This window comes from Mesoplodon densirostris, chromosome 19 (genome assembly GCF_025265405.1).
Source record: "Mesoplodon densirostris isolate mMesDen1 chromosome 19, mMesDen1 primary haplotype, whole genome shotgun sequence".
Classification (NCBI taxonomy): Eukaryota; Metazoa; Chordata; class Mammalia; order Artiodactyla; family Ziphiidae; genus Mesoplodon; species Mesoplodon densirostris.
Genome location: NC_082679.1, coordinates 47,409,502 through 47,432,617, shown reverse-complemented (window position 1 = coordinate 47,432,617; position 23,116 = coordinate 47,409,502). Strand labels below are relative to the sequence as shown.

Below are 23,116 nucleotides of genomic sequence, written 5' to 3'. Positions count from 1 at the left end.
GGAAGCTTCAGGTCAGACCTGAGCTCTGCCTGTCTGCAGCTCACTTTCCCAAGACCAGGTGGGCCATGGAGGGAACACTCTGCCCTACAGGGCTTCTGAGAAAAGCCAGCTGAGAGTGCTGCTTCAGCGTTTTCTCCTTGCAACAGGTATCGCTGAAGTGGGATAGAGGTGGGACGGTGAGACATGAGAGAGCCAATGAGGCAGGGTAGTTACTGATGCCCAGCCAACTATTAAACTAATTAAAACAATTTAAACTGTTAAGAAAATTTTCGTGGTTTTATTGTATCATGAGGCATTGAAACATCTGAACAAATCAATATCTCGGTGGTGAGGCAGCTGCTTTCTCCTTCACTTCTTTGGGTTACTAGAGCAACTTGTCAGTAGATTAAAAAAAAAAAAAAAAATACAACCTTTCGCATTACTTAAGTCTTTCCAAGGCATGCGCTGGTACAACACAAACTTCTCCCGTCAGATGCAACTAGTCTAGCGTCCAAACATCATGCACAATACCTCGGCAGCAGTAGCGCACCGCGCCCACTCCCACCGCGGCCCTGCTCATTTGTGTATGATATTTGGAGCATCTGGAGGAGCATGAATAATATCGGGAAGAGGAGGGAGGAGGAAACAGCATGAGTGCCTGGCTGGGAGGAGGTCAGCCGAAGTTGTGCAGGGCAAGCCTGAACATGTCATTGGTGCAAACCCAAGCATCATTGATGTTCTTTAATAGGAACATCTGGTGGAACCCCATGATGGGGTCTTCATCGGCCTGTGAGGAGAGAGAAAATGGTTCAGTAAGGTGGCCAAGGAACAGGAAGGGTGTTCAGCAGGAGGTGAACGCTGACTTTGGGATCAGGCCCTACAATTTGGGCGCAAATCCTAGGAGAGCTAAAGGGTACTTGTGACTATGAATTGACACAATGTATGAAACACTGAACTGGACACAAAGGGGCCTTGAGATGGCAGCTCACACTGCTATGTACACAAACTGCAGAACAACTCACCAGTTAGCTACAGCAACAGAGCAGAGAACGTACGTGCCTCTGAACCCATGTTTCTGGGCACAAGTGATCAATTTGAAAGAGTTCTGCAGCACTTACCATGTAACTCACAGTAATCTGAAAACTAAACAATCTTAGCGTCTGATTATGCCAGTTAGTCCAACCAGGAGAAGCTACTACTGATACTGACTATGGCCAAGTACATGAGAAAAGGCTCAAAACCAAGCTCACACTGATTACAGCTCTACAGGGGAAAAAAACCAATGCAGCACTATCAGGTAATCTGTTTCTTCTGATGTAACATATTTGCAACGAAAAAAGAAAGGCAAGAGACTTCCACCCAAACTGCAGAATACCCAGATGAGGCCTAGTTGAGGTAGGAGCCCAGCCAACCAACGGTGTTTCTAACATCACTGTTTTTTCCAGGAATTATCATCAGCAAGGAGGCAAATCAGTCTTTTGGGAGTTGGACAAAAACACCAGAAAGAACCTGAAGCCAGGTGGGAAGAGGCACTGCTACCTGATTCCAGCCTGGGAAAGTGGGCACTAAGACGCCAGGAGAGACCTCCTCACTCCCAAGGCCTATTTGAGCACACTCTCTGGGCACGGTATCTTGGACAGGCAGGATAAACTAACAGGAAAGAACAGGCCAGAAGCCAGGTCCGTCTGGGTCCACTGGAGAGGCCTAGCCCCCCCCCCCACTTTCTTCCACCCTTGTACCGGACTCAAGAAGCCCTGCCTAGCCTAGGGAGAAGGCATGTGGGCCTGTTATTCTGGGCCCCATGATGCCACAGGCCCAGGAGGTTGGAACCTGGTTAAGGGGCAGCTCATTTGTCCTGCTTTGGGAAGGAGGAGAGGCTTTTTTTGGAAATCAAGAATCTGGCTTCAGCCTGTTAGAGCATAACAAGTAGGAGTTCCTGGGGGGTACGGGACCACAGGAAGGCTTTGCAGGTAACAGGTCTTGAGAAGTGGAAGGAGAAATGCAAAGAGAAGCAAGAGTTTCAGGAATCTGCTTTGCTCAGCAGGTGGAAGAATCAGCAGCCAGCTTGGGGAGTGGCAGCATGGACTCCAGTTCAGGATCAGCTGCCTGCAGAAGGCCCACCTACACCTTGCGGCAGTGCAAAGGCCCAGTGGCTTGGATCACAGCCCCATCCTGCTCCTATACCTCTTGTCCCTTTTCCAAAAATGCTCTATACCAGTGCTCTCCAATAGGATTTGTTGCAGTAACAGAAATGTTCTATGTTTGCGCTGTCCAATAGGCAGCCACAAGCACTTGAAGTATGACTAATGCAACTGAGGAACTATATTTTAATTTTATTTCATTTTACTTAATGTAATTTAAAAATCACCACATGTGGCTGATGGCTATTGTACTGAGCTACACAGCTCTAGGCATCACTTTGGGTGTCCCTTGAGAAGCAGGACAGCAGCACTGCAAGGCAGCAGCACTATTACCTTGAGCTGGCCCACAACCATGCTGATGATGCAGCTATCTGGCGTGGGCTGATGGTCCTGCGCCGTGATGCTATGCTGGATTTTCTGGAACGGAAGGCTCTGCAAAGGAAAGAGTGGGTGGTGGGCTGTGGCCAGTGGGGTGGGGAAGGAGCTGCCTGCAGCCCAGCCCTGGCCCTTACTTACAGACAATTTCTCCACAATGGCAGCTTTCCCCTGGAATTGCTGTCCTTCCCACGTAAGGCATGACGCATCAATCTGAAAACCAGGAAACCTGGGGTCAGGGCTTCAGAGCACAAGGAGTATCTCTGAGGCCCTGAAGGGACCCTGACAAGGGTCTTGCTTGGGGAAATTAGTTCATGTCTTAGTTTCCCTGTCTGTAAAGAAGGAAAATGAGGGTAACTTCCAAACTTTACAGGATGAACAACTTCTTTAATTACACCCCAGCACTGCAGAACCCAAGCTCCAAAAGACTATGTAACAAAATACGAACTTATTAATAAGTAAGTTCACTTCCCACCTTTTATTCAAGAAGTTGTATGGCCTTTGATATGCATGAGCTCCAGGCTGGCTATATGTGGCCAGGGCTCAGTCAAAAGCCATCCTGCTGCATGGTCAGTCAGCACCAGTCCCAGAAAAGCCATCAGTGAGTTCCACAGAGGCCCTCCTCATGGGGTCAGGGAGGAATGGAGGCTGACAAGGCCTTGCCTGGAACCCTCCCTACCATCAACATGTAACCCAGTACCTTCACTTCTTCCCCACCCCATCTCTCCTGCCATAGCCTTCAGGGGCAGAACTCAAAAGTGCCTCTGCTACTTACCAGCTCTGACATTAAGCAAGCTACTCTTTTTTTCCCCCCCGAGACTCAGTTTCCTGATCTTTAAAAGGAACATGTGCTGAGGTTTATATAAAATGACATACATAAAGTACTCTTTTAGGACCTTGCTAACTCTTCTCTGGGTCAGGCCTGCTTTAATTGATTTTAAAAGCAATAAGGTAGAAGTGCCAAGGATCCCAGAGTCATACCAGTTTGAGTTTTTAAAATTCTCTACCTATGATAATGACAATCAAATACCTGTGCTGGATTTGTTCTTCCACTGGTAAGATCATTTTCTTTTCTTCAAAATTTCTGAACTGGCCCTGACTTTTTGGAGGGAGACACAAAGGAGTTTGCCCACAGCCCAGTCAGACTGCAAGGCTACGCTGGATGACTCCTACCTCTCCTATCCTGGGCAGACCTGCTAGGGGTGGCCTGATCAATCACATTTCTGTCTTGGGCAGGGTCAAATACAATTAACTCTTGGTATATATGAACATCACTAAAATAGCAGCAAATCATACCCGCACAGAAGGGTTTCTCAAGACACACCAACCTCCCTGGACTAACCCCATTCGTTTCCCATGAGCATTCAGGGGCTTTTGGCCCCCCCAAAGGAAGGTGGACCTGGGGCCTCCAGGAGAGATCAGTGGGGCACTGATGCTTACAGCTGCTGCCTCCAGAGGGCACCATGAGCCCTAGCCTCTGTCTGCTGCTGCCCAATCTAGAACAGAGGCACGCCCAGGATCACGGAATGGCAAGCCCAGAACCTGCTGCCTAGGGTATCAGAATCCAGTCTTATAGATGACAGAAAGCAATGTGTGGACCAGGGAGTTGGGCTAGGCCTTAAGCCCCCTGTGCCATAGAGAGTAGCTCAGATAAAAGGGAACAGCCAAATTCAGTGAGGGCTGCCAGAACTTGTGAACTGGAGGCACTGGCCCAACATCTGAATTGATCCCCTGAGGTCCCGTTCTGGTCCTAGAGCTGAAGACTTACATAAATTGCGCCTAGTTGGGTTCTGTCGTTATCAAATAACTGGTAGTAATGTTGAATGAAGCTGGATCCAATCTGCTCCCAAATTGGCTTGTCTCCCATTCTGGAGTGTCACCCGGCCTCGTTGAGACCTGCAAGTCCAGTGAGACAGGGAGGGTAGTGTTGGTACCTCGGTACCGTGGAAGCAGGAGGTAGCCAGCCAGTCTCCTCACTGACTCCCACCCCTCCCAGACCTCCTTGAGTAAGGAGTCTTTTGCTGAGGTCTGTTCTCCCAGGAAACACAGAGAGGGCCCAGGGAACTGACTGGCGATCCCTCAATACAGACCAGTGCAGGGAGCCCAGAGGTGGACCAGACCCAGACCCTCCTTTTGAAGGGCTCTCGTGGATGAAACAGCAGGATGGGTACTGAGGGTGGAGCCAGGACAAAGGAAGGTCAGAGCAAGTCCAATGGAGGGATGGGTTTTTAAGGAGGAGCTAAGCACTCTCCCCATATCTTTTCATTTAATCCTCTCAACAACCTGCAAGAGTTATTGCTATTCTTCCCATTTTGCAGGTCGGGAACTACTGATGTCTGTATGTGGAGTGTCTTCTATTGCAGCCTTCAGGCCCACTCCTTGTCCTGCTGAGACTCAGCACTCAGTCCCTCAACACTGGCCCCCGGGGCTTACTGGCAGGTGGAAGAGGACCCAGTGAGAGTGGGGGGAAATGGCTCCTCAAGGCCCCATTTGCAACAAAGACAGTGAGTGACTCCCCCCGCACACACTTTATCTTAAGGGGGCAGTTTACATCACTGAGGCCAGGTGACATGATTTCGTCACTGATGGGGGTTACATCTACCCACTTCAGAGCTGGAACCATGGGTTCAGAGGATCACAGGTAATAACAGAAATGTTGGGAGGGGAAATGAAGGCTGTGAGGGGGAAATGTATCATGTCTTCACATCCCCATCCCAGCACTGGCTCCATCAGAAGGGCTGCCCCTCTCCAGTCTCTGAGGAGGGGAGGAGAGGGAGGGGAGGGGAGGGCCCCCCAACCCCCGCCCTGCTACAGATATCAGGGACCCCAAGCTGCTAGACGGAAAACCCAAGCCCTAGATGAAAGAGTCGCTCACGCTTTGGCAGGCCCAGGTAGGGTGGCGTGCATCTCCCTGCAGGATCCATGACAGCAGACCTGTGTGTTGCTCTGTAGTCATCTCTGACTGTAGAGGAGCCCACCCCCTCTCTCCTAGTAACAGGAACTCTGAACCAAAGCAGTAAGGAGGCGGGTTTGGCCCTGGCAGACAACCATTGGCAGTAGTGGGATCTCACGCAAGTCACTGCACTTCTTAGGGCCTCAGTCCCCTTCTCTATAAGAGGGTGGAACCCTGATGTTGCCAGTGGTTGTGGTCTCACTAAGGGAACCTAGTAAAGCCCTCAACTCAACATGGTGAGGGCTAGTTTGCTCCAGTCCCTATGACCTCACCCAAGGCCAGAGAAGCCAGAGGGAAGGACAGTGTTAGTGGGCAGTGGCTTATCCCCAATCCAGCCAATCTCCCTGCCTGTGACCAACACTCCAGCCAATGAGGGGCCAGGAAGCTGAGCCAGCTTTATTTTAGGTCCCCTAGGAGGTGGTGGCACTAAAAATAGCAGCTCAGTGCTGGGATGACTAAGAAATGTCCAGGAAAGTCTAAAACAAGCAGAGGAGAAAGCTTGGACCCGGTCATGCCTGCTTGGGACAAGGTGTGTCCCAGTTCACACTCTGCCAAGAAATACATCAACAAATGGGAAAAACATAGGATCAACAGCTGGTCCCAGCTGCTCTGTCTTGGTCACATTTCCAAGGGGTCAGACTGTGACGGTACCACATGCAAACTTGGGTTACTGGAGGCAGGACACAGCCCCACATCTTGCATCTCTGCCCCTTCCACCCTAGTATTCACTATGCTTGGCTCACTCATCGTGGCCCAACCCTACCACATCATGCTCTCAAGATGCCTTGCTGAGCATCTTGAACTCTGGGGCAGGGGGAAAGCTGGAGGAATGGATGAGGGCCATCTCCCCCTCTGTCCTCAGCACCCCTCAGGGAAGGTCTTGGAGAAAGGAGTATACCAGTCAGAAGAAACAACATTAGCAAATGTCTGGAGCCATAGAAAGAGATTAGGGCAGGAAACTGAGAAGCTGGAGGTGGAGGATGAGGGGAAATAAGGCCAGAAGCTGATCCAAAGAAAAAAAAAGTGGCGCCATGTGGTGGGACAGTGAGGTGAAGGAAGTGGGGGGGTGTTTTTTCCTTTTTCAACATTGTTCTTAACAGTGTGATAACATGCTAATACAAAAACTACTTGGCAGAAGTAGTGGTGGAGTAAAGAGGTGGAGGGATAAAAGGACAAGAAGACCCCCTTGGCCCGGTGGAGTGGGGCAGGGCAGAGTGAGCTCTCCTGAGGAACAGGACTGCTCAGGGGCTCCCAGAAAGTGGAAGAAAGAACCTTCAAAAGTATGTGGACTGAAGTCTTTGCTTTAAAGATGCCAAATGGGGCCGCTGAGGCCAACACCAACCTCGTTCAAGGCCTGCTTGACCCTGATGTGTTTATGTCGTGATCACATCGCCATGTGGTCAGATGCCACTGTCAGCCCACTTTACAGGTGGGAAAACCAAGGTTCAGCTGGTTGCCCCAAGCTCACCCAGTACATCAGTGCTGATACTGGGTTCTCTGGTCAAGGCCACTGCTTGCTTTCTGCTAACTTTCCATCCCTGAGCTCTAAACCACAAGGCTGTCCATGTCCCTCCCCTACAAAACCCTCACCCTTGGGTTAAAGTTCAAACCCCCAAAGCCCCACAGGTGGCTATCCACACCCATCCCTGACTCCTCAGCCATTCTCTCCTATCTCCATCCAGCTCCACACATAAACACACCAGAACTCTCTGAGTGCTTGCTCCCTGTGTGTTTTGCACAGGTGAGTCCTCCAGCCGTGATGCCCGCCCTCCCCTCAGGTCACTGTTCAGATGCCACACATTTGGGTCCTCCTTTCCAGACTCAACTGTTGACTCCAACCCCACGTGCAAAGCCATATCAACACACCCAGGGCTCATTCCTCTGCCTAAACACTGTGGCTCTGGGCTGTGAGGGTTCCAGCGTGGTTCCTGCCACACCCGACCCCACCCCCTCAACCTCCCAGCACAGAGTTCAGCAAACTACAGGATTTATAGTTTCTGACTCCAAATCTTCTACAAAGATTTGCACTCATAGCCAGGAGGCAGCATTCCTGAGTCCAGAAAAAGCAACAGGGTGCAGAGCCCACCTCCCATACCCATGCAACATAGGGGAGAGGTGGGCCAGGCTGGGAGGATGTTCCCCAGGATGGCCAGCCAGCCCTGACCTTGTTTCTAATATATTTATTGTGGAAAGAACCGCCTGGAAAGAAACAAAATGCCAAGGCTGAGGGGCAGCCTCACATCAGATTGGAGAGTGACCTTCATGACAGCTTCTCCTACAGCTCTTCCAAGAGGGCTGCTGACCACACCGTCTCCTGCTTCACTTAGGCTGACTAAGGCCAGGATCCTTGAGGAGCAGAAATGACCTTGGTGACCTCTCACCCACTGAGCATCAGCCTTCACTGACCCTTAGGTCTCTGTGGGTGCAAAGACCCTCTAAAAATGTCTCATAAACCATGGCCCTTTCCCAATAAATTTGCACAGAGGCAGAGATGCCCCAGCCTTGTGAATGATTTCAAGTCATTCATACTCCCTGAGGTTGTCACAGACCCCAGGGTAAAACCTCTGGCCCAGGAGATTCCATTGGGTAACAGAAAAAACTTCATTTTTACCCTCAGATTCTGGGTCAGTGTTTCCATATTTTGAAACTTGAAATAGCAATGTCCGGCTGATAATGTCTCATTTTCACTAATGTGTATTACGTGTAGACATGTGCTAAGGGCTTTACATGCATTTATTCTAACACCCTGTGAGTCAACTCCCATGTTAGAGATGAGCAAAATGAGGCCCAGCAAGGTCAACTAATTTGCTCAAGGTCACAAGCCTAATAAATGGTAGAACTGGATGGAACCAGGCTTAGTGGAGTCCAGAGCCAGGACTCCCAGTGATAACTAGTCTGGAGATAAAAATGAACAACATGGGGGCTTCCCTGGTGGTGCAGTGGTTAAGAATCCGTCTGCCAATGCAGGGGACACGGGTTCGAGCCCTGGTCCAGGAAGATCCCATACGCCGCAGAGCAACTAAACCCGTGCGCCACAACTACTGAGCCTGCACTCTAGAGCCTGCGAGCCACAACTACTGAGCCTGCGTGCCACAACTACTGAAGCCTGCATGCCTAGAGCCTGTGCTCTGCAACAAAAGAAGCCACCACAATGAAGCCTGGGCACTGCAACGAAGAGTAGTCCCTGCTCACCGCAACTAGAGAGAGCCCGCGTACAGCAATGAAGACCCAACATAGCCAAAAATAAATAAAAATAAAATAAATTAAAAAAAAAAAAAGAACAACATGTAGGGCTGAAGCCCTGATCTCTGACCTTGGCTTTCTCGGACAGGGGCAAGACAGGTCTGAACCAGGGCTTCTGCCTCCAAACAAAGGCACCAGGCAGACTGCCACACTAAACAATGGGTGTTTTCACGGGGGATGATCTCACAGTCTTCCCAAATCTTCAAAGTCACAACCCCATTCTACCATCTCAGCAGAGATAGATGCTGGCCTAGCTGGACCTGGGTCAGGGCTGGAGGCAGGAGAGTGATGAGGAAGAGGACATTACTGACTCCAGACTAATAAAACAGAAGGATGCTCACATCTGAGGGCCCATCATCAAGGTCTGCAGAGAATTCCAGATGTGCTGAGCTTATAGTAGGACACTTGAAATTGGCACCAACCATCCCTATTGCCCTCACACCTACTGTCTGCTAGGCCTCCAAGAGCCCTGAAGCAGAGGCTGAGAAGGACTCCGACAGGTGGGACTGACAGACAACCTTGGCTTAAACCCAGAGCACAGGCGTGCACTGTGGGGAGTGAGAGGGAAGGCTGCATAGTGCCTGTCCTTCAGGAACAAACTGCACCTCTTTCCATGATCTGAGGGGTGCTGTATATCCTGTCCTACGGCCCTCCAATGACTTCCCTTCCCATTCCCCACTGACAAAGTCTCAACCATTTACCCTGCCTTCAAGGCCCTGGGTGACCTGGCCTCCCAGCTATCCAACCTTGTCTCCTGCCACCCACTACTTCCCGTCCTCTGCAGCCACTCTGGGCATTTTCCTGTTTCTGGAACATGTTGAGCCTGTCTCACTGGAGGGGTTTGCAACTGTTGATCCTTCTACCTGGATCACCCTTCTTCGTACATCTTCATGTGTCTGCCTCCTTGTCACATATGTGTCAGGTCAAATGTTACCTCCTCATAGACACCTTCAGACACTGTGACCACTCCGTCTAAAGCAGCCACCCAGTTACTTACTTCACCACCCCGTTTCATCTTCTTAGCACTTGTCACTGCGTGAGATTGTCACATTTACATATTTGTTTATGGTCCGTCTCCCTGACTGGGGCACCCCTGTTCCCATGGTGCCTGGCCCAGCCCCTCTGCTCTGGAGGAGTGAGTTCTGGGCAAACCCTGTTCAATTTAAGTGGCCAAGTGACCCACTTCCCCTCCTCCCACATGTTCTGTCCAAGTTGTCAGGAAACAATCCTTTGCCTTCCACCCAGCCATCTGTCTGAGGCGTGTGGGAAGTGGGGCTTAGCCCCAAACACCCCTCCCCCCCCGCAAGGTTCTGATCACCTGAGGGACATCTGGGGCTGAATAGCAGGCACACAACCACTTCCCTCAAAGGCCTGGCCTCTAGCTTGCGTCTCCTCTCTCTCCCTCATGGTATGACCCTCTGACCCTGTCTCTTCATCAGTAATTATGAGGATGTTAGGGGTAATCAACTGAGGGTATAAAGCAGGACTCAGCTGTAAGCAGTCATTGGCAGGTGCTAGGGGGATACTAGGTCAAGAGCTAGGAAGAAGGTGGGTATCTCAGTCTCCTGTAGGGACACCCACTAAAGAGCAGCCTTGACCGAGGACTGGCAACAGCCTCGTCCACCACTCCCCTGCCTGAAGTTGGGAGGGAAATCAGCTAAGGTCTGCTGCCCAGATGGCTGACCAGGACAGAACCCTTTCCTGGGGCAGACCCCTGGTGTCTAGGTGCTCCCAGCACCCTAAGGGCCTTTTCCTTCTCTTCTATTTGAAGAAAGGGCTCCAGAGATTTCAGGCTGCCCTGGCTGGCCCAGAAGGTGAATCCCGAGACCTGCACTGTAGTCCCTCTGCTCCATGCTTATTCAGTCCTTGAATGGCCACCCCTTCCCAGATGGCTCAGGGATCTCTGAGGCCCCTGTCCTAGAGAGCTCCCATCCATGAACTCGCTGGTTCATGTACTGTAAGTCAAACTCCTGTAAGCCAAACAGTTACTTGTGTTCTCTCATTTGAGTCTCACAGCCCTGTAAAGCTGGTGTGATTAGTATAACTTTGTAGATGAAGAAACCAAGACTCTCAGAGATTAGGAAAGAATTCAAGACCACAGAAGGCCACTGGCATAGTCAGCATTAAAATGTCCACAAAATTGGCCTGGACTGGAACAGCTGAGAGCCCATGTCAAGCAGCAGAAAGCATAGGTGGCAAAATGAGGCTGTGAGGAATGGAGCCCAGGCCTTTTCTTCCCCTTTGAAATCAGCAAGCTCCATGGCCATCAGAACAGAAAGCCTCTAAGTGCATGCTCAGCCTGTCAAAGCAGGTTTACAACCTACAAATGAGAACTTGCCTTGACCTGGGCCTGACCATCTCTGCAAGTGAACCAATGTCTCTTTACAGACATCCTTCCAGGGGGCCACAGTTTCTGCCCTGGTGAGACCCAATGGCTCTAATGCAGTACCTGAGGCTTTAAGAAACAAACATTCCAGAATTCCCCCAGTTTACTGAGGCAAACTACCCTCAGTTCCCAGGTACCTTGGACACACCCCTCTCATGAGGGGAGGTTCTCCTTCTCCAGCGTAGCCCCCACTCCAGCCTGGGTGCTTAAGGAGTTGGTACATAGCAGGTATCAGCAACAAATAAAGAGAAAGGCCCAGGGTAGTGAGAAGGGCCAACCCCAGCTCTCTTGTGTTCCTCTTCCCTGGCCACTAAGACACTTCCCTAGTCGTAGCCAGACCTGAGCAAATGATTCCTCCCAGGAAGACACATTCCAGCTGATAGGGTGAGAAGGAGAAGGTGCCACACAGACCTGGTGGTAAGGGTGATTACCAGAATGATCAGTCACTCCAGACTGACTCCAGGCCTGGAAGTCACTGCAGGGATAACCCACACGCTGTGGCCTCCTTCAGGGAGAGAGTCTTCAAGAATTCCTGTCACATAGGGTCAAAGCAAGAGAATCACAGAATCTCAAAGTTGGGGAAGGGGTAGTCAACTCAAATCCAACTCCACACACACAAACATCCTCAAATGGCTATTCAGAAAAAAATAACTTTAAAAAGAGGCCCATCAGCATATACGACAAACCCACAGCAAACATCATTCTCAATGGTGAAAAACTGAAAGCATTTCCTCTAAGATCAGGAACAAGACAAGGATGTCCACTCTCACCACTATTATTCAACATAGTTTTGGAAGTCCTAGCCACGGCAGTCAGAGAAGAAAAAGAAATAAAATACGAATTGGAAAAGAAGAAGTAAAACTGTCACTGTTTGCAGATGACATGATACTATACATAGAGAATACTAAAGATGCCAGCAGGAAACTACCAGAGCTCATCAATGAATTTGGTAAAGTTGTAGGATACAAAATTAATGCACAGAAATCTCTTGCAGTCCTATGCAATAATGATGAAAAACTCTGAAAGAGAAATTGAGGAAACACTCGCATTTACCACTGCAACAAAAAGAATAAAATACCTAGGAATAAACATACCTAGGGAGACAAAAGACCTGTATGAAGGAAACTATAAGACACTTATGAAAGAAATGAAAGACAACACAAACAGATGGAGAGATATACCATGTTCTTGGATTGGAAGAATCAATACTGTGAAAATGACTATACTACCCAAAGCAATGTACAGATTCAATGCAAACCCTATCAAACTACCAGTGGCATTTTTTACAGAACTAGAACAAAAAAATCTTAAAATTTGTATGGAGACACAAAAGACTCCAAATAGCCAAAGCAGTCTTGAGGGAAAAAAACGAAGCTGGAGGAATCAGACTCCCTGACTTCAGACTATACTACAAAGCTACAGTAAAGAAGACAATATGGTACTGGCACAAAAACAGAAATACAGATCAATGGAACAGGATAGAAAGCCCAGAGATAAACCCACACACCTATGGTCAACTGATCTATGACAAAGGAGGCAAGGATATACAGTGGAGAAAAGACAGTCTCTTCAATAAGTGGTGCTGGGAAAACTGGACAGCTACATGTAAAAGAATGAAATTAGAACACTCCCTAACACCATACACAAAAATAAACTCAAAATGGATTAGGACCTAAATTTAAGACTGGACACTATAAAACTCTTAGAAGAAAACATAGGAAGAACACTCTTTGACATAAATCACAGCAAGATCTTTTTTGATCCACCTCCTAGAATAATGGAAATAAGAACAAAAATAAATAAATGGGACCTAATGAAACTTAAAAGCTTTTGCAAAGCAAAGGAAACTACAAACAAGATGAAAAGACAGCCCTCAGAATGGGAGAAAATATTTGCAAACAAATCAACGGACAAAGGATTAATCTCCAAAATATATAAACAACCTATGCAACTCAATATAAAAAAATAAACAACCCAATCAAAAAATGGGCAGAAGACCTAAACAGACATTTCTCCAAAGACATACAGATGGCCAAGAAGCACATGAAAAGCTGCTCAACATCACTAATTATTAGAGAAATGTAAATCAAAACTACAATGAGGTATCACCTCACACCAGTTAGAATGGGCATCATCAGAAAATCTACAAACGGGACTTCCCTGGTGGCACAGTGGCCAAGAATCCGCCTGCCAATGCAGGGGACACAGGTTCGACCTATGGTCTGGGAAGATCCCACATGCCATGGAGCAACTAAGCCCGTGCACCACAAATACTGAGCCTACACTCTAGAGCCCGCGAGCCACAACTACTGAAGCCCGCATGTGTAGAGCCTGTGCTCCGCAACAAGAGAAGCCACTGCAATGAAAAGCCCACCTGCCGCAACGAAGAATAGCCCCAACTCGCTGCAACTAGAGAAAGCCTACGCACAGCAACGAAGACCCAACGCAGCCAAAAATAAATAAATAAAATAACTAAATTTTATTAAAAAAAAAAAAACCTATAAACAACAAATGCTGGAGAGGGTGTGGAGAAATCGGAACCCTCTTGCACTGTTGGTGGGAATGTCAATTGATACAGCCACTATGGAAAACAGTATGGAGTTTCCTTAAAAAACTAAAAATAAAATTACCATATGAGCCAGCAATCCCATTACTGGGCATATACCCAGAGAAAACCATAATTCAAAAAGACACATGCACCCCAATGTTCACTGCAGCACTATTTACAATAGCCAGGTCATGGAAGCAACCTAAATGCCCATCAACAGACAAATGGATAAAGAAGATGTAGTATATACATACAATGGAATATTACTCAGCTGTAAAAAGGAACGAAATTGGGTCATTTGTAGAGACGTGGATGGACCTAGAGACTGTCATACAGAGTGAAGTAAGTCAGAAAGAGAAAAACAAATATCGTATATTAATGCATACATGTGGAACCTAGAAAAATGGTACAGATGAACCGGTTTGCAGGGCAGAAATAGAGACACAGATGTAGAGAACAAATGTATGGACACCAAGAGGGGAAAGTGGCGGGGGGGTGGTGGTGGTGGTGGTGGGATGAATTGGGAGATTGGGATTGACATGTATACACTAATATGTATAAAATAGATAACTAATAAGAACCTGCAGTATAAAAAATTAAATTAAAGAAAATAAAAAAGGAGGCCCATCAGGAGGTTCAGCTCAACCCCAGCGCACAGAAATCCTGCCCAACTTTCAATGTCCATCCTGTGGAAAACTTTTTGGATTCACTCCCCTCTCTCCAAAAGGACTATTGCCTTTCACTTCTGGGGAGAGCGCCTCTGTCTGACTCTGGGAAGATGTCCTGATATATATCACTCCAGGAGCACTGGGCACTTGAATAAGTGACCTGAGAGGGTCTCAGAAGAGACAGAAGCCACAAACCCAGGTTCCAGGCAGGGAATAAGGCCACAGACCACAGAATGCTGGTGACATTCTCAGGCACCAGGAGAACACCCAGCAGAGACCCCTGAGGAATGCAGGAGCTACCGATAAAAGACAGCTGCTAGACTCAACAGCTACAGCAATTTGGAGTGGTGACAGCCAAGTTTCTCAAGGGACCCCAGACTTTCCTGGCCCCAACATCCTGAAGTATACCTTGTTCTGTGGTTTCTCCAGGCACTGGAGAGGAGAGTGGGCTCACTAACAGCCTTTCCTCTCTGGTGCTCTAATCATTCAGAAGCCCCCTCTTTTGCAAAGGGCCAAGAGCCCCTTGTGGGTCCCTTCAACTTAGCCCTCAGCACATAATAGCAACATTACCTCTGTCTCTTCCACTACTGTGACATCCTTTCCCCAGCACCAGGACTTGGTAGGATTCATTATTCTACCTCCAGCCTCAGCCCAGTGGGCTGACATATAGAAAGCGCTGCAAGAATGGTTGCTGAATAAAATGGATCATTGGTGTAAAAGGAGAAAAAAAATAATTTCAAGCAAGATACTAATGCCTCAGTAAGGGTATTCCAGAATTTTTTGATATAAGGTGCCTTCCAGTTCTAAAATTTCAGAATTCTTTCACTTAAATCATTCTTCCCATCCCAACCCACCAACTGCAAAGACAGAATAAAGTGAAACGTGGCTCAGAGAGGAGAGGTGGTCTCCATGTCACTAAGGGACCTAGTTGAGCTGGTTGAGAACCCAGCATCCTCACAGCCTGCCCCCTTGCTCATGCAGCCATATCCTGACTGTCCCATGCCAGGCCCCACCTCCCAAGTCAGCCCTACATGAATAGAGGGTGCAGACTGACTCTGGAGAACCTCAGGGTTCTTCTCGTATCTCTGAGCTCTGAGACACAGATAGCCTGCCAAATTCCAGAAAGGTCAAGGATTTATGGGGGTCAGGCTGCCTAGCAATGCCTAGATGACCCCAGACACGGAGGTTATAAGGAACTTAACAATTGGAATGAGAGGGAGGGACCTGAATTCCTCCTGTTCCCAACTAACCTTTGTTCCTTTTTCCCAAGGAACAGCAGCATTTTGACCTTGAAGAAAACCCTTGTTTTCAAGTCACCTAGGGCTTTGCAATGTGTGAACTAATCCACAGCCATAAAGCCTAATTCACCTGACACCAGTGTCCTAGAAAGAACCAACCCAGACAATCTCAAGGTCTTGGAACAACTACTTATAGCACTAAGAGATCCAATCACACTGATCCTATTTGTGTCCTGTGGGTGGTCCCTCCTTGTTGCCCACCTCCACTGGCAAACCAGGCCTCTCCTGAGTCTGCTGAATGAACCTGATTCCCATGTGCTCGTGGGCTAGGATGTGGACTAGGAGGGTTGAGTCCAGAGAGAACGCAGGCCCTGGTGACGAGATCTGGACAGAAGCTTCCTTGCCTGTCCTCCTTAACCAGGGAGAATGCAATTCAACTGCAGGAAAACTTCCAAGGCTAGAGTTCAATGACCAGAAAAATATTACCTGGGGAAATACTCAAGGAAAAAAAATTCCAAGGATGGTGGCTTCCTGCATCACAGGCCTAACTCAACTCTCCTAAAAGAATTGCATGCTGCTGAGGCCAGGTCTGCAGAGACTTAGCTGCTTCTTTATCCCTGCAAGAACTGTGGCTCAGAAGCTACATTGGGGTCAGAGGAACGAAGGCTTAACGAACTGTCTCTTCTCCATATCCCATGGTCTTCTCTGAACTTGTCCCTTAATTTTATCACCAATCAGGAGTGCCTTTACAAAGCCTGCTAGAAGACTACTCTATGGCTAGGTACTTCCCTACTCCCAGAAATCAACGGAGTCCTTGGAGCCATCATTAAAAGCAATTTCCCAAGGCCCAACCAGCTTCCTGCCTGTTGATAGGTCACTCAATTGTTGGAAAGTGAGCAGGCAGGTGAGGGAAGCCTGACTTTCTGCAGCCTCCAGCTCTGGTGCTGCCACCCAGGCTTCAGAAGGGCCTCACAGAGCATGAATCTGAGCCCCACAGCCCAGATGTGCCCCATGCCCAATGTTGCTTGCAGCCCAGCCTCTTGCTTGGCACTAGGCTCAGGGACCTCAGACCTGGATTCTACTTTCCCCTCCATTAAACCCCACCTTACCGTTACCATTCTTATCGAATCATCCTCCTCTGTGGGAAAAGGGCAGATGACTCTGAGAGGGGCAGAAGTGAGGATTAGGCTGTGCTGCAGAGATCTAACGTGTTGGAGGCTCACACATTCAGCCTTAGCTCCTTGGCTTCCTCCCTCCCTTCCCTCCCTCCACTAACGCGGCCGGCCAACCCACCCACGGCTGGGGCCTGATCACTGACAGAGAGAAGGGCGGGGACTGAGCCTACGAGTCCGGAGCCGCCTCATCTCATCAGGCCAGATCCTCCAAGACTGGCCGGGGGTGAAGTCCCACGTGGAACCCCCTCCCTACCCCAGATTCCCTGACCCTGGCCTCGATGCAGGAGAATCTGAGTTCCAGAATGGGAGATAGGTTTCGTGCACTCTCAGCGGGCAGACAAGCAAAGGAGCGTTCACCTACATCCTAGCCGAGCTATGGTTGAGAACCGGGTGAGGGTAGGGCTGCGGCAGGCGGGCGCCCTTACCCAGTGCTGACTCCGGAGCGGGCCGGGGGGCACCTGCCCATCCCCGGATCCTTGGCAGGCGGGCGGCAGGACGTGTGGCTGGGGTCCGCCCGCTAGCCTGCCTGCAGAGTTTGCAGGACTCGGGCAGGCCGGGCTAGGCCAGACGGGGCGGGGCCCGGAGAGCTCCATCCGGGTGGTCCAGAACAGAGAAAAAGGCCCGGCCCCGGCGCGGTCCGGTGTGCCCGCCACGGGCACGGTACGCCTGAAATGGGCTCCTGGCTGTCTCTGTGTTCCCCCCGGCCGCCGCCTCAGAGGACCGACGGGAGGCGGAGCCGCGCGCGACACATGGCCCCGGCCCCGCGCGGCTTCGGGCCGCCGGGGGGGGGGAGGGGAGGGGCGGCCCTGGGACTCGCAGCTGAGGCTCCAGGCGACCCGGAGCGCGGCTCCTGCGGCCCAGCCCCCGCCCCAGCGCGCTAGCCCCAACACTCACCCGAGGGGCTGGCACGATGGCGGCAGCAGCGGCGGCAACCCAGCGCGGTCTGCGACCGACTGTCCCTTCCCCCCTGCCTTCCCTTGCCACCCCGCTGCACTCTGGGAAACGCAGTTCCCCCCGTTCTCCTTTTTGGCATAGGTGCGCCAGGAGAAAACTACAGTTCCCGACGTCCTATGCGCCGAGGCCCAGACACGGCCCGCAGCGCGGGAGGGGAGACTAAGTCAGGGAGGGAGGCCGCCGAGGCGAGCCCCTGAGAATTGTGGTCTAGCGGAAGCCTCTGGAACACCCGAGCTTGGCGCCAGGCGGGGGTCAGGGCTCAGTTATCGCCAAGTCCCAGCTGGTCCGGCCCAGCTCTGGTTGCGCGGCCGTTCGGTGTTGGCCCCGCCTCCGTGGGAGCTCGGCCTGGCCCCAAACTGGCCTAGCCGCCCCTCCCTGGGCCCCTGAGCTGTTTCCGCTCGCAAAGCCCCCTCCCCTTTGGTGCTCTGGCCGCCCCTGCAGCTCTCACGAGTGTTGCTCTAAGGCCAGCCGGGGCGGAACGCACAGCTTCTGTTTGTCCCAACATACTTGCGCCCTGCCCGGTGCTAGTCGGACCCAAAGCTGGTTTCAAGCAGGCGAGGCTTTTCTTGGGCTGGAAACAAGATTACTCTTTAGATTTCTGCAGTTAGGGTCTACAAGACATTCTCACAAGTTTTTTTGTTTTTTTTCCAGCAGGCAGGGCAGCTAAGAGTTTCATTTTTATTAAGAGAAAAGAGTAATAACTGGCACGCCCAAACCTCCCCCGTGATTTAAGTGATAAAATTGTCCATAATCTCCCTCCCGCCCATTGCCCTTTCCTTTCAACCCCCATTTTCATCGTTTCCCGGGCAACGCAAACATTTGAAGTTAAGGCCTGTCTCTAGTTCAGGCCTGCTGGGGAAATGCTCTGCAGCTAAGCCAGGGGGATCACAGGTAAAGTTTATAGCAACAAGTCTTCTCCTGACCAGAGATCTCTCAGTTCTCTTGTTCTTCCAAAAGGGTCCTTCACAGATCCTCACGGTCACCCCCACTGCTCCTCCCGGGAATGCCTCATACGACCAGGCTAGGCTTCTGTTTAATTAAATCCCAAATCTGTATTACTTTGCCTGACTAGATTCTTCTCTTATTACTCAGTCAGGGAGACTCTGCATTGCCCTGCTTGTGGTATATCTAGGACCTCCCTTGCTCTGAGCTGTCCTCCTCCCCTCCAGAAGCTAAAACACCAGATAGGTTGTGTGCTCACAACATCCAGACACCAGAGAGTCCTAGCCAGTCTGGCCCTCACCCTGTCCTGGGAGTCCTGCTGAGAGGTTCAAGTGAGCCAAAGCTGAAACAGTCTAAGTTCCTTCAACACACAGGAGCTAAAGGACACACTAAAGAGCATGGCTTGGGCCTGGGAAAATCCTCACTCCTAATGAAGGAGGGTGGGGACACTTGAGCAACTGATCCAATACCTACCCATAAAGGGCTTCAGTCCCACCTGGCCTGGAAGGGCACTGCTGTGCTTCCACCACCTTATGACAAGCCAGAACTAACCCTAGGAAGGGAGAGATACAGTCCCTTCCACATCTAGGTACCTGCACAACCTATCTCCCACCCCTCCTCCCCACCACACTTGTTTCTCAAGTCAGTGCCAAGAGGCCAGAAGGAGAGCAGAAACTAGAGAGACAATTTTAGAGTCATTCCAGTTTGAAACCACAGGGAAAGCCCCCAGGTAAGTGGCTTTTTCCATAAGGAACAGAGAAAGGAGTCATGTTTTATGGAGCCCAATAAGTGTCCATTTGTGCCCCAACACCCATGTTAAACATGGCTAGCTTTTTTTTTTTTTTTTTTTTTTTTTTTGCGGTATGCGGGCCTCTCACTGTTGCGGCCTCCCCCGTTGCGGAGCACAGGCTCCGGACGCGCAGGCTCCGGACGCACAGGCTCAGCGGCCATGGCTCACGGGCCCAGCCGCTCCGCGGCATATGGGATCCTCCCAGACCGGGGCACGAACCCGTATCCCCTGCATCGGCAGGCGGACCCTCAACCACTTGCGCCACCAGGGAGGCCCACATGGCTAGCTTTAAAGGCATCTGTAGCTAGCTTTGAGCTAAATTACTTGGAACTATAGATAAAAATGTCACCTTGCCGCTACAATATCCAATCTAAAGAAAGATATTAACAGCCAAGAAAATGAGTCAAGGGGTCACAAATCCCAACTCCTATGCTTAAAGTCCTCTATGGATCCACCTCCTTCACAATGAAAGTGTACCAAAGTCAAAGGTATCTGTATAAGAGTCCATGGCTGGTTCCAGCTACGGTCTTCACTGATTTAAGTAACTGCAATACCCATGTGTGCCAGACACCATACTAGGCCTAAGGGCGATAATAGTGAGCAAAATTCAACTCCAGCTGAAAATTCTTAAGGAATTCAAAACCCTCAGAGAAGTGGGCTGCCACAATTCAGTTTAGTTCTCAGTTGCTCCTTCTCCCAGTTGAAAGGACACAGGGAGCTAACCCATGGACAAACCAGGACCATTTGGTGCAATTTCCAAACTCTTCGGGGTGAGCTGGAACTCTGCAAAGACCTTATGAGGCCAGGGTCCTTGTGCTTAGGGCCTCTTTATGGAGAAACCTAGTCACTGAAGCATCTCTACTCTCAGGGTCAGCTTGGTCCTTGAGACCTAAGGCGGCGAAGGTGGAGGCCTATCAGGAAGTCCATCTCCCCATGTCTCAGGGACCCTTAGCTGAGTCCTTATAAAAATAAATTGGCGAAACCCAAATAAAAACCTTACTTTCTGTTTAATCTGTTTTGCCAAACAAACACAGTGAAAACTTTAGTCTGACTAATTGTACAGAAAATAGAATTTGTAACCAGTAGCAAACATAACAGGATAGACCTAAGTCCCTGGCAAGCTGGATCTCCATCAACAGGTCACCTAGATCCCCTTGTTGATGACCTCCTGGGAGGGAGGTCCTAGGAGGCAGAGGCACAGATCTGCCAGTCCCCATCAGAATCACAGGCTGCACCTGGGAAGGAAAAGCACAAAAAGTAGAACTGATGTTACTTGGATCTCTTATCACTACACACAGAAGAGCTGTCTCTGATTGCCGGCCAAACTCAATGTTTAGTTGTTTTCCCAAAGCCACAGTCCTTGGGCATCTCGCCTGCATCCCTAGGGGATAAGTTTCAAGTTCAGTGGTTCTGAAGCCTCTGCTTAACCAGAATCTGCAACATAAACTTGGGGTTGGGGAGTGAAGGTAGGGACGGGTAGACAAAGTCATAATTGCTGGTGTCACCAGTGCAGAGTCTGAGATCCCAGACTTCAGGACCTTGCTTCAGGAGGAAACAAGAGAGGGTGCTTGGTCACCAGCAAAAGAGTTCAGCTGCCCTAAGGCTCAGTACTGCCAACCAGTGCCCCATGAGTATGAGGGAGTTCAACAGCGGCGGCCTCAGGTCCCTCTAAGCTGGCAGGAGTCTGGGAGTCCCGAAGGCCGAAAGGGGACTCGTTCACATTCCGTGCTTCTTGCGGATGACAGCCATGGCCAGCAGCCGATCCTTCTCGCGTAGTTCCTCACGGAGTTTGGCCTCGGTGAGACGCAGGTGACGGATGCTGCCCTTCATCTCCTTCATCTTCACCTCCATCAGCGCCAGGATGTCCCGCTGCTCGTTCAGCTTGCGCAAGAGCTCCTCCTCTGTGGTGCCTGACGACAACGAGTAAGAGTGGTCGGAGCCAGTATCAGGGAAGCCCTCTTCCCCGACCACCACCAACTGGGGGCCCATGGGGCACTCGGCGGCCTCCAATCCTGCTGTAGCAGCCTCTAGCTCCGACGCAGCGGCTGCGGCGGCTGCGCCCTCTGCGGCCGCGAACTCCACTTGCACCGTCAGGTCAATGGGCTTCACATCTTCTCCCGTGGGAGTGGTGGGCGCCGGAGGCACGGATCCCGGAGCCTGGCTGCTGTCCACAGCAGCCTGAAGGGTGAGGAGCACAGCCGCAGAAGCAGATACCAGGTTCGGCTGCAGCTGGGCGGTCTGGGCAGTGGAGGCGGACGGCGACGGCTGCTGCTGCTGCTGCTGCTGCTGCTGCTGTTGTTGCTGCTGCTGCTGTTGCTGCTGCTGCTGCTGTTGCTGCCTGCGGCGGGCGGCTGCGGCCCCCGCGGGTCTGCGTGCTACTTTGCGCTCGTTGACGCCGCGCAGCGGGAAGATGGTGGGGACCCGCACCGTGTAGGTCTTGCGGCCGCCCTGGAAGTGAACGCTGCAGAGACGGTGGCCCGTGGTGGGCTGGAAGGTGGAGAAGCACCCACTGACGCCGGCACGGGACACATTCTTGAGCCAAAGGCGCCGCAGCTCAGCGTCCTTGGGAAACGTGTAGAAGTGCAACGCCTTGTCCCGGTGCGAGTTGTTGTAGCAGCCTGGCACGCAGCACGTAAAGCCAGGCATGGCTGCGCCGCGCGGCCCGGCCGGGCCCACCGGCCTTCTGAGCCTTTCGACGGCCCGGTCTGTATGCCGCCGCCCGCCCCTCGACGGGCGGCACCGCGCGAGGCCTTGGGCGGCGTCCCACTACTGCCGCCCGGCACGGCCGGCCTGGCCCGGCGCCCTGTGCCCAGAATACGCCTCCCGTCGGCCCGCGCCGAGCCAGCCGCCCAGCCGCCCGCCTGCGCTCCAGAGTGGGCCCCAGGGACGCCGCGAACGACCGCCTGGGAAAGAGGACTACGCCCCCCACAATGCACCGCGGCAGAAGCCGCTCACTTCCGGAGCGGGGGAGCGCTTGTTCCGGCCTATTTGCAAGGCACCGCGACAGCCCACGTAGAGCGGACTCTTCCCCTACACGGCTCACCCTCGGTGGACTAGAGAGGCGTATTCGGTCGGAACTCTGTCGCTTGGAGCGCCCTTCGCAAGGACCTGGAATCCTGATGGGGGGGGTCGGGCGGCGCGCGTCTCCCCAGTGCGCAAGCGCCCTGGGCCTGTGCCCACGGAAACTACAAATCCCGCAATGCCTTGCGTTAAACTTGGCGGCTGCGGCCTGGAGCGCCGCCTAAGGGAAAGGTCGGGTTGCAAGCCGACCAGGATTCGGACGAGGTTGTGTTGTTCGCCGGAAGCGGTCCCCCAACCCTGAGCTGCTGAGTCCAGGGCATTCCTGCGGGGGAGGGGAGGAAGGACCTAAGCCTCAGCGCCCCAGAGGACCTCAGGGAGCCCTTCTGTCTGCATTGGAAACTCTCCCCGGACTCAGATGCCGCTTGCCTTAACTGTCTTATTGACCTAAACATAGTCATCACTAGGCGCCTACTGTGCGCCGAGCCTAGTGCAGGGAGTTGGGAACCTTGCAGGAACCATACCGACCTGGCCTGACTATAGAGGGATGAGGGTCAGACTTTTGGATAATAGATGTGAATGAATGCACACTAATGGATGTCTAATCACAGAAATAAACGCTCCAAAAAAACAAAATCAACAAGGGAGAGGGAAAAGTAGGAGGCGGAGGCCCAGGACGAAAAAATCCACGAAAAGCTTGGTTAGG

General features: G+C 51.2%; 2 protein-coding genes across 3 annotated transcripts; both read right to left on the bottom strand.

Annotated features, from left to right (window-relative positions):
- Window positions 1–248: 248 nt before the first annotated feature.
- NUTF2 (nuclear transport factor 2) lies at window positions 249–17,708 on the bottom strand. Of its 2 annotated transcripts, none has more exons than XM_060083726.1 (5): window positions 17,601–17,708; window positions 4,264–4,391; window positions 2,637–2,708; window positions 2,454–2,552; window positions 249–766 (listed from the first exon to the last, which is right to left on the bottom strand). In XM_060083726.1, exons 2-5 carry the CDS (start codon window positions 4,360–4,362, stop codon window positions 653–655), a joined length of 384 nt encoding a protein of 127 aa, XP_059939709.1. In that variant the 5' UTR covers window positions 4,363–4,391; window positions 17,601–17,708; the 3' UTR covers window positions 249–652. The 2 variants fall into 2 exon arrangements, with proteins under 2 accessions (XP_059939709.1, XP_059939711.1); XM_060083728.1 differs by lacking the exon at window positions 17,601–17,708 and adding an exon at window positions 17,132–17,548.
- Window positions 17,709–20,380: 2,672 nt separating this feature from the next.
- THAP11 (THAP domain containing 11) lies at window positions 20,381–22,507 on the bottom strand. The gene has a single exon (XM_060083790.1). It carries the CDS (start codon window positions 22,036–22,038, stop codon window positions 21,109–21,111), a length of 930 nt encoding a protein of 309 aa, XP_059939773.1. The 5' UTR covers window positions 22,039–22,507; the 3' UTR covers window positions 20,381–21,108.
- Between the last annotated feature and the right edge of the window lie 609 nt (window positions 22,508–23,116).